At 38.3% G+C, this 9,869-nt stretch overlaps 2 protein-coding genes across 3 annotated transcripts; one reads left to right on the forward strand and one right to left on the reverse strand.

Annotated features, from left to right (window-relative positions):
* The first annotated feature begins 971 nt into the window (after positions 1-971).
* Positions 972-5,713, forward strand: LOC116708972 (probable histone deacetylase 1-B). The gene is made up of 14 exons (XM_032547158.1): positions 972-1,114; positions 1,657-1,769; positions 1,866-1,983; positions 2,619-2,693; positions 2,775-2,913; positions 3,047-3,188; positions 3,267-3,359; positions 3,474-3,582; positions 3,673-3,813; positions 4,136-4,244; positions 4,348-4,475; positions 4,593-4,760; positions 4,829-4,880; positions 4,972-5,713. The coding sequence occupies exons 1-14, from the start codon at positions 1,063-1,065 to the stop codon at positions 4,997-4,999; spliced, it is 1,467 nt and encodes a 488-aa protein (XP_032403049.1). The 5' UTR covers positions 972-1,062; the 3' UTR covers positions 5,000-5,713.
* On the reverse strand, positions 5,608-9,869 carry tmem54a (transmembrane protein 54a). 2 transcript variants are annotated; one of them, XM_032547160.1, is made up of 6 exons: positions 9,701-9,869; positions 8,079-8,275; positions 7,899-7,958; positions 6,839-7,036; positions 6,609-6,746; positions 5,608-6,095 (listed from the first exon to the last, which is right to left on the reverse strand). In XM_032547160.1, the coding sequence occupies exons 2-6, from the start codon at positions 8,235-8,237 to the stop codon at positions 5,976-5,978; spliced, it is 675 nt and encodes a 224-aa protein (XP_032403051.1). In that variant the 5' UTR covers positions 8,238-8,275; positions 9,701-9,869; the 3' UTR covers positions 5,608-5,975. The 2 variants fall into 2 exon arrangements, with proteins under 2 accessions (XP_032403051.1, XP_032403050.1); XM_032547159.1 differs by having other exon boundaries at positions 9,718-9,868.

Genomic DNA, 9,869 nt, shown 5'->3' on the forward strand with positions numbered 1-9,869 from the left:
TTGCCAGAATTGAGAGCGCATTAAGAGTTACAGATTTCTTATTTTCTTTTAAGCCAGAAGTGTTTTCCTATCTATTTTGTGAAGTGAATCAATCCATCCTGTAAAACACTTAGACAACATGACGCTGCCCCTGTGCTTCACATTTGCTTCTCAAGCTTTGAAACTTTCCCTTTTTACCTTCAGATGTCATTTTGATCAATATAATAATATACTGTAGCTGTGGTTCATGAACTTAGATTAAAGAAGACCCTTAAATACTTTTACTCGATGAACAAGGTACCTCAAAAGAGGAAGAGTAATCGAAATTAGATAAATAGGCAGAGGTAAAGTGGTTTCTATGAGACAAAATTGTTAAGTAAAGCACCCAGAAATTGTAATCAAGTTAAGAGTCAAACTACTTCAATATATTTTTACTCAATAAAAAATAAAAAGTAGTCATCCAATAAATGACTTAAGTTGGAATTAAAATGTATTTTGTTTAAAAGGCTACTTAAATACTGAGTAACTGATGATGCCATCAGATGGAGAAACATAATTTGAGTAAATAAGTAATTGTATCAAGTTACTACAGTAACCTGTGCAGGAAAGACATGCTTACAGTGATCAAAAATAACTATTTTTTTTTAAAAGATTACAGAAAAAGCAACAATTTTGAGTGTACTGAAATGATCTATGATTTGACATATTTTGCTACTATGCCTGAAAGTGATAAATGTACTAGACTATGAGGCGTAAGAGCAATGCACAGAACCCACAAATATTTCTCTGTGGAATGTAAACAGAGCTTCTCCCAGGATACGTGCTTAGCATACCTCAACATTTTTAGGTTAAGAAATGTAAACAGTAAAAGATGCAATGTTATCTGTTAGATGCAAAGGTGGAGGTAGAAAGCACAGACTATTTATGCACGTAGTAAACGTAAAGAGTCATCTCTACGTGAAATCGTTTTGTGTCCCTCTGGCGCCCCCTATGGACAGCTGCTGACATCCCATTGACCAAACGTGTCGCTGTTGTCTCCTCTCCTGCACTGTGGGTAAAATCATCCAAAAAAATAAGACTAAAATGGCATTTACCTCCCAAGGCACAAAGAAAAAAGTTTGCTACTACTATGATGGTAAGTACACTCATAGTTGCAGTTTCATAAGTAGACTCGATAACTGATAAAATCCGACAGAGTTTGCATCTATCAATTTTACCTCTTGCTAACCTAAGCTAACGTAGCTAGCTTGAGACGCAGCTTGTACTCCTCACCTCAGTTTTGAGATGTTGGTGTGCTTAAACTCTAAAAACGTGATTTGGCCATAGCCAAAGATGGCTCTTCAAATACAATTCTATGCATTTTTGAAGCGGTTTTTATACTTTGATTTGAAAAAAAAAAAAAAAACCCAGCCAATCAGCTAGCGCGCTAACACATGATGCACGGTTATTGTCAATAAAATTAGTTTGTACTGGGAAAAGACTCATTTTTCTACCTTCGAAAGTTTGGCGTTTGTTGTTGGAAATGCTCAAATCAACGTTAACTGATGTTAAAAAGCCAGTAGGCGACTTTAGATCATTTCCCTCCCCTATTTCTAGTATCGCCGATAGGATAGTGAGCCGATCTCAACAGACATTTATTTCCTGACAGATTTTGTGTTTTTTTTTCTCTCATTTCAGGTGATGTTGGAAATTACTACTATGGTCAGGGCCATCCCATGAAGCCTCACCGAATCCGCATGACCCACAACCTGCTGCTCAACTATGGGCTCTACAGAAAGATGGAGATCTATGTATGTGGAATTAAGCAACCTGGGTTTATGCTACTTGGTGGTACAGAGAGGTTCTGTCCCAGGATATAATCAATGACTTTATTTTTGTTGTTGCAGCGTCCACACAAAGCCAGTGGAGAAGAGATGACCAAGTATCACAGTGATGATTACATCAGGTTCTTGCGCTCTATCAGGCCAGACAACATGTCAGAATACAGCAAACAGATGCAGAGATGTAAGTTTCATCTGAAAACCTAACAAAATCTTTCTATTCCATTATTGTTTTTACGTGCATCTTGACTGATTTAGAGAAAGTAGATCTTACAAAGCCATTTATGCCTTGCATTCAACCTTTTTAGAGTAATTAGAAAAAAGCGTGTAGTCCGGTCACAGAGATGTGAAATTATTTTAATGCCCCTAAATCAGTAAGCCCGTGTTTTTATTAGTAATTAATTTGTAAGAGTAAATAATTTGCTCAGAATTTTCTAGATTTTCTCATGATTATTTGGTTAAAATATATACAATTCTAATAACAAATTTAAATATTCTAAAGAAACACAAGTTATTCTTTAGAATATTTAGAGAAATGTAAGATTACTCAGTAAAAAAAAACAGAACAAAGATTGTAACGAAAGAGAATAACTTATGCTTCCAGGTCATGTGGGTGATCCTTCAGAGTGTCTGAGGATGGATTGTGTTCATGCGGCTAAATTAAGTAACAAGTATCGTATGCCACCTATGAAGCTGGTTTTGAAGCAAACCAACCTCACAAAAACGTTTTAGTAGCATATTTAGTGCGTTTGGATTGTTCAGGACCGATGCTGTTCCCGGTCTGAACAATACGGATGTCTCTGGTGTTGTGTTTTGCAGTTAATGTGGGTGAGGACTGTCCGGTCTTCGATGGTTTGTTCGAGTTCTGCCAGCTCTCAGCAGGAGGCTCCGTCGGTAAGTCCGTCTTCTTTGAAGAAGTCCGGTACCCCTTTGTTTTAGAAAAGTTAAAATTCTCACTTTCTCACTGTGTTTCAGCCGGTGCCGTAAAGTTGAACAAACAGCAGACAGACATCGCGATCAACTGGGCCGGAGGGCTTCATCACGCCAAAAAGTCTGAAGCCTCTGGGTTTTGTTACGTCAACGACATCGTACTGGCTATCCTGGAGTTACTGAAGTGAGTGTGACAGAGAGGTTGATACTCAGTATGTGTAATAATGACATTTCCGGCTTCTTATGATTCCAGTCACAATATTCTACATAACATGCATAAAAACTGTTGGAATTAAATCATATTTTCTTATTCATAGATACCATCAGAGAGTTCTGTATATAGATATTGACATCCACCATGGAGATGGTGTGGAGGAGGCTTTCTACACCACAGATCGTGTCATGACTGTGTCCTTCCACAAGTATGGAGAGTACTTCCCAGGCACCGGTGACCTCAGGGTATGGCTTTAACAACTGTACATGTAAACATGTCAGAGGGCCGTAATAATAAAATGCTGCTTTTCTTGTTCTCTTAAGGATATTGGTGCTGGAAAGGGTAAATATTATGCTGTAAATTATCCACTGAGGGATGGGATCGATGATGAGTCCTATGAAGCCATTTTCAAGCCTGTGAGTTAATAAAGTCCTGTTAAATTCATATTGTAGATGTTCTTCAAAGCAAAAAATAAAAATAAAACAAATGATAATTGAGTGTCGCTGTTGCGTTTTTGTTTTCTTCTGTAGATCATGGCAAAGGTGATGGAGATGTACCAGCCCAGTGCTGTGGTCCTCCAGTGTGGAGCTGACTCTCTGTCAGGGGACAGACTGGGCTGCTTCAACCTCACCATTAAAGGCAAGATTATGAAACTCAGATGAGACAGGCAGAGTCTCATTTGAATGTATTTTAAAAAAAATATATTATTCTTCCACTATGTCTGCTTAGGCCATGCCAAGTGTGTGGAGTACATTAAGAGCTTCAACCTGCCGCTGCTGATGCTGGGAGGAGGCGGCTATACGATCCGGAACGTGGCCCGTTGCTGGACGTTTGAGACTGCTGTGGCCCTTGATAGCTCCATCCCCAATGGTATGCAATTTTTCCTGTTAGAAATTCTTTGCTCCCAATTCTTTTACATGATCTACCAATGGAACTCATTGTGTCAATGTCAAAACATGCCGGGTATGTGTGAGGAAACGTAAAATAAATGAGTATGTAATAAGAAAATAATCTGTAAAGCTTTATATTTCTTGATGTACTTCAGTGTTTTCCCATAAATACACACTAGGAAGCAGTGTGTTTCAAGTTGGCCCTTAAAGATATTCAACTCAGATGTTGTGAATGAACCAATCAGATGCTCATGTCCAGATGACATAAAATATTATGTAAATATTTTCTCTCAAACTGACAGAGCTCCCATACAATGACTACTTTGAGTACTTTGGACCAGACTTCAAGTTGCACATCAGCCCCTCCAATATGACCAATCAGAACACAAACGACTACCTGGAGAAGATCAAGTGAGTTCATGAAACACGTTTTATATTAAGTATTTGTTTGCTTTTGACCAGAGAGAACAGAGAACTTCTTAGAGCTGAATTATTCCTGTGTCGCCCTCTACAGGCAGCGCTTGTTTGAGAACCTGCGCATGTTGCCTCACGCCCCCGGAGTCCAGATGCAAGCCATCCCAGAGGACGCCGTGCAGGAGGACAGTGGCGATGAAGAGGACGATCCAAACAAACGCATATCTAGTAAAATCATTTCTGTTTCTTCCACATTTACGCTGCATCAGCTCTCAGGCAGTTGTTATTGTGGAGAACCAGCTGCAGCATCTCTTAATGCATATCTCCCTTCTGATAAACGTCCAGTCCGTGCTCACGACAAAAGGATAGCGTGTGAGGAAGAGTTCTCGGACTCGGAGGACGAAGGCGAAGGCGGTCGCAGGAATGCAGCCAGCTACAAGAAAGCCAAAAGGACCAAGACCGAAGGAGAGAAGGAGACAGAGGAGAAGAAGAAAAGTACAGAGGAAACAAAAGGTAGTCATCCTCACATCCTGTTAAATAATAACCAAGTCATTGAGTAAGTCATTTCAAATCTTTCACAGAAGTAAAAGAAGAAGAGAAGGTACCAGAGGAGGAAAAAATGGACACGTCAAAGTGAGAAAACACAGCACAATCACATTGACCATGATGGCCAGGAGGCGGCTAACAGAAGGTGTTAATCATTTCCTTCCTCTGGATCCTTTAGGCCAAATGAGGAACCCAAGACACCTTGAGGTCCTGAACTTCCTGTGACAACAGTACATCAGATCAGAGCTGATCCTAAAGTTTTTTTTTCTAAATGATTGTTGCAGTGAAAGCTGGTAAAGAACTGTATATTTTAAGGCAGTGGAGATTAAATGGTTTCCATTTGTTCTTAATCTTTTCAACTTTTCCGTGTTTGGACAGAAAACGTATTTTTCAGTATTTTTTTGTATGAATTTCTCTTTTTATTTACTATATTTGCTTTTCCAGTTGTGAAAATATCTGTAAAAATGGCTTAGCATGTGCCTATTTTATATACTTGGATGTAATTTAACTAATTTTGGCAATTGTCATTTGATCCCCTTGTGTTATGTGCCTTTGGAGTTGTAGCAGAATAATGTAGAAAAATGTGTCCCTTTTCTAGAAAACATGCAACTCGTCTTGTCCACCAAAATTTACAAGATGCATATTTCTATACATATTTTACAGTTCTGCTTAAATTAGCTTGTGCTTTTAAGTTGCGCAATAACTTTAGGGATTTTTCTGAAACTAAAGAGATCACATTTTGAACACATTTCTTTAAACAAACTTGTCTGTTGACGACTTTAAGTTCACTGAAAAGGAAAGCCAGATGTCTCGATTGATTTGTGTATATATTCGTATTCTGAAAACAGGTGAGTTCTTTAAACATTTTGATTGAACAAAACCTGTCAGAGGTTTCAACTGTATTAAAATCTTTTTTTAAAGAATAGAAAATGCGAGTTTTCTTTTTACAATGAAACAGACATTTAAACTGAAGGTACATGAGGCAGATTTTAAAAAGGTACAAAAATTATAAAAACATTTTTAAAAGCATTCCATCAAATCATATGCCACTAATGGGCATAAATAGTAAAATGCAACTGCTTTAACTTAAGTCCAGATATATCAAAATATCTGAATTGTAACAGATTCTCTCTGTTCAGTTTTTAATCCTGTTCAGTTGGATGAAAAATGCTTTTTTCTGGTTTAGACCCAGTCACTCAGCGTCTCTGTGCCTTGCAGCAGTTCATCCTGCTCTGCAGGTTGCTCTTCGGCTGCTTCCTCTAGAAACGGCGGTGGAGTATCAGCCCTTTCCTGGATTTTAACCTGAAAGTGTAAGAAAAAAACAAGTTAAATTTGGATGAATCAATGATCTGATTCAGTAATTCCTTATTTTTATGAATTGACAACTTCATTTAATTTTCACATATGCTAGAAAAAAAAAATGACAGGGCAGCAAATGTGTAAACTGGTTATTGTGTATTCATCAGAAATACACTAACGATTCTTATACTTTAATTACAAGAATGCAAAGTAAGAAAAGCTCAAATTTTAGTTTTAATTTAATTCCATACATACAAGTGTATAGGGAACACTGCACATTCTATTCCAGATTGAAAATGAATAAAATGTAGCAATGTTTTCACTAAAGAAAGTGAATTAGAGACACACCTAAAACTTTAAACATTATTGCTTGATATTATGCAGGTAAGTCTAAGTCAAAAAAACTGAAAAAAGGCCAATCCTGCACAGATCTGGAGTCTTTAATGCAACATCAAAAGCATTATGGCATTCACACAGATCTCTGCAGTAAATGCAGAACACCTGGTAGGACCTTACCCTCCTTGCCTGGCGCGGTTTCTTCCTGCACGGACAAAGGTACAGGAAGGAAGTGCAGGCGGCAAAACAGCGAAAGGTGAACACTGATTCCACGATGCACATTAAGATGAGAGGCATCCAAAGAATGATGCTGGTTACCTTAATTTACACACAAGACAACATTTTTTACACACCAATTTCATGTCAGTATAAAGGGTTACTGATCAAACTTGGGTGAATATTGTACCTACATAGATACGAGTAGGATCAAAGGGGCATTCGTTTGTGATGGTCGCAGGGTCAGGGGTTTCATCAAAGAATTTGCAGAATTTCTTTAGCACACGCTCTTTCCTGAGGATGATGGCTTTAACTAAAGAATATGACAATCCCGAGGCAGCAGCAATTCCTAGGAAACCTGCCAGGATGCTGAAGACCAACAGTACCCACATCTGTCAGAGGAACAGAGTCAGAAGAGCATTTGTTAGGCATAAACCTTCATATTTAAAGGCAATGTAATAGATTGCACACATGCGTTTTTGTTCTGACAAAGATCAGCATATTGTACTGACACTTTCATCTTTAAACCGCTTTTGTATCTCCAAACACATACAGATTCTAACAGGAGCAGACAGACAAGATTTTTGGCATCCCTTTTAACGACTGAAATAACTTGAAACTGACAAAAGTAATAAATAAAAACATACGTTTAAATCAAAGAAAATCATATATTTCCTTTTTTTAAAGTAATCTGTGAAAAAACATTAAGCTCTTCTGCCTCCTCCTTGTGGTCCTACCCGCATTTGCAGAAATGTGCCATTGAGAAACAACCAATTAGAGACGTGAGGTAGGTCATAGCACTGCCAATCATGCTTGTGTATGCACTGCTTGGTTTGCTGCAGCTGTGCTAATGACAAATAGGCAACGTAATGATAAACGAAAAACCTTTAACTATGGCCATGCTTCACTAGTCTTCATAGAAGGTTCCACTCTAGGGAAGGACACAGCAGAGAGTGAGATGGGGTGCAAGCAGCATGTACACAAGTGTGATTTGCAGAGCAAAGCTCTTCCTCCTTTGACTGGTTGTTTCAGACCAAGTGGTGTATTTCTGCAAATTGCAGAATTACATGAAGGCAGAGGAGCTCCATTTGTTCACAGATTATCTGTATTGTATTCTACTGTCAGGACATATTGTAAAACGTTACCTACTGCAGCTTTAACAGAGGAGTGTCAACAATTATGTCCATGTGTGTAACATTTGTGGGCTGAAGGAGGTGAGAGAAGGTGGGGCAAGCTGAGGGGAAAAGTATTTACCAGGGTCTTGTTTTTCTTGTTCTTCGACAGGACAATAGCAACTATCCCGCTGATAATACCCTGAAGGAAAGGAAGCAGAAACATCATTCCTGACATGAAAACCACTAATTTACTTCCAGCAGCAAAAGATTTAATGACAAAAACAAAAGAAAAAACTTCAGTGTGTGTAAACCAACGTACAATCAGACCTTCCACAATGGCAATGACGTTAGACACAGCGTATATAATAGTCCGGATCTTAATCTTAACAATGAAGTATCTGAGGACGGCGCCATGCACCAGGGCTCCCAAAAGAAAGTTGACGTGGCCCACCAGCACCAGGGTCAACCCCATCTTCATTAGGGCTCTGTTGTCTTTGAGGTTGGCGCAGCATATTCCTGCAGGAAGTGGAAGCAACTTTTATACATACAAAATCTGTTTGATTTTGTAAAAAAAAAAAAAAAATAAAGTCCTTAAAACAAATCAATCTTTAGCACATAATAAAATTCAATATTTGAATATTTATCAAGTACATCCAGAAGAAGAAACAAAACTAGCCAGTCTCTCACTTATTGCTCCTCCCAATATTAGTGGGGGGTGTTGAATCCAGAGAAAAACATTCAGATTGTCAGACTTTTTTTTTTTTTTTTTTTATCGCTTAAAAGCAGAATATTTCAACAGTAAACCAGTGTGTTACACAAAAAAGCCATGCAAGTTTATTATGTACACATTTAGGTTTAAAACTCATTTGATGTCAGCTACTTAGAAATAAATAGTGGTATCATTTACAGCACCAGAGCAACCTATAAAAGCACTGCACAACTATCCTTAATCAAAGCTGGGATTGCAAACATCCAGCATACACAACATAAAAAATAAAACCCATGTCAACAGCTCTGCTATGAACAGGGTCCTGTGGTTTCAACAGAAGAAAATGCAAAACAACTGCAGAGGGATGGCATGTAACCAGACCGTGAGCATGAACAAAAACACTCTGCCTCAGGTGTGGGGGCTTCAAACACCCACCACCACATCTACCCGACCTGAAGGGTCAGTTGGTGTCAGATAGATACTCAGGTTCTCCGTTCGAGAGTGAAGGCTGTGAAAATACAAGCCATGGTTATGGTCATAATAATGTTTGGCATCTCACCAAAACAGTAAATATCCATAGCTTTTATTTTAAAGCTGATGTAGCTAGATTGATAATAGGTTAGTTATTTGTTCATTCTCACATTCATTGTTCACACAGCTTTTCATGTGAAAAGCTGGAGAAATAAGATGACGGATGACATTTTATTTGTGTGTGTTTGTGTGTATGCTTTACAACTCAGTACCTGACCAGTTTGAGAACAAAATAAGAGAATTGGAAAGGCATAAAAATCTTGAAATAGAACCCTAACATGGCACCATGTAGAGTAAAACAAAAATATGATCAAATCCTACTGAATCATTTAGAAATAATATATTTACACACACAAAACACAACAACAATGACGATTACTTAAGTGATGTAATTGTAAAAACAAAGATGCCTGAAAAAGAAATCAGCACAGACACTCCAAATGTTTGTTGCAGAAGCACCAGACGAAAGAATCGATATAGATTAAATTACAGCTTCCCTCAATCCTTAGGAACACCTTCACTCTCTCACAGGTGGCGCTTTAAAAGGAAACACGTTTAGGGTTAAAAACCATCAACCGAAGGAGAAAAAGGCAAGATTTGGATTTCAGGCATTTCAACGGTTTCCAAGTGCAAAGACCACACCTAAACATTTCACACCGAAACCAATCAATCCTCTGAAGATCCCAAAGAATTTCACTCACCAGCTTCGCTCACATACCTGAGTTAACCATGATGGATTCTACGTCCCTTCAGATCACAGCTGCTATTAGAAAAGTTGTGGTAAAATCATTTCTGACGACGCGCTTTTCACAGTTCTGGGATGGTGTATTTTTGACTTCCGTGACTGAAAGTTACCTGAGAACAAACAGG

The sequence above is a fragment of the Xiphophorus hellerii genome, chromosome 19 (genome assembly GCF_003331165.1).
Source record: "Xiphophorus hellerii strain 12219 chromosome 19, Xiphophorus_hellerii-4.1, whole genome shotgun sequence".
Lineage (NCBI taxonomy): Eukaryota > Metazoa > Chordata > Actinopteri > Cyprinodontiformes > Poeciliidae > Xiphophorus > Xiphophorus hellerii.

Coding starts and splice junctions, on each gene's coding strand:
- LOC116708972 (XM_032547158.1), top strand. CDS start 1,063: ATGGCATTTACCTCCCAAGGCACAAAGAAAAAAGTTTGCTACTACTAT. Junction 1,770..1,865: donor ACAGAAAGATGGAGATCTAT/GTATGTGGAATT, acceptor TTGTTGTTGCAG/CGTCCACACAAAGCCAGTGG. Junction 2,694..2,774: donor CTCAGCAGGAGGCTCCGTCG/GTAAGTCCGTCT, acceptor ACTGTGTTTCAG/CCGGTGCCGTAAAGTTGAAC.
- tmem54a (XM_032547159.1), bottom strand. Junction 7,037..7,898: donor ACAAGAAAAACAAGACCCTG/GTAAATACTTTT, acceptor TTCCTCTGACAG/ATGTGGGTACTGTTGGTCTT. Junction 6,747..6,838: donor TTGATCCTACTCGTATCTAT/GTAGGTACAATA, acceptor GTGTAAATTAAG/GTAACCAGCATCATTCTTTG.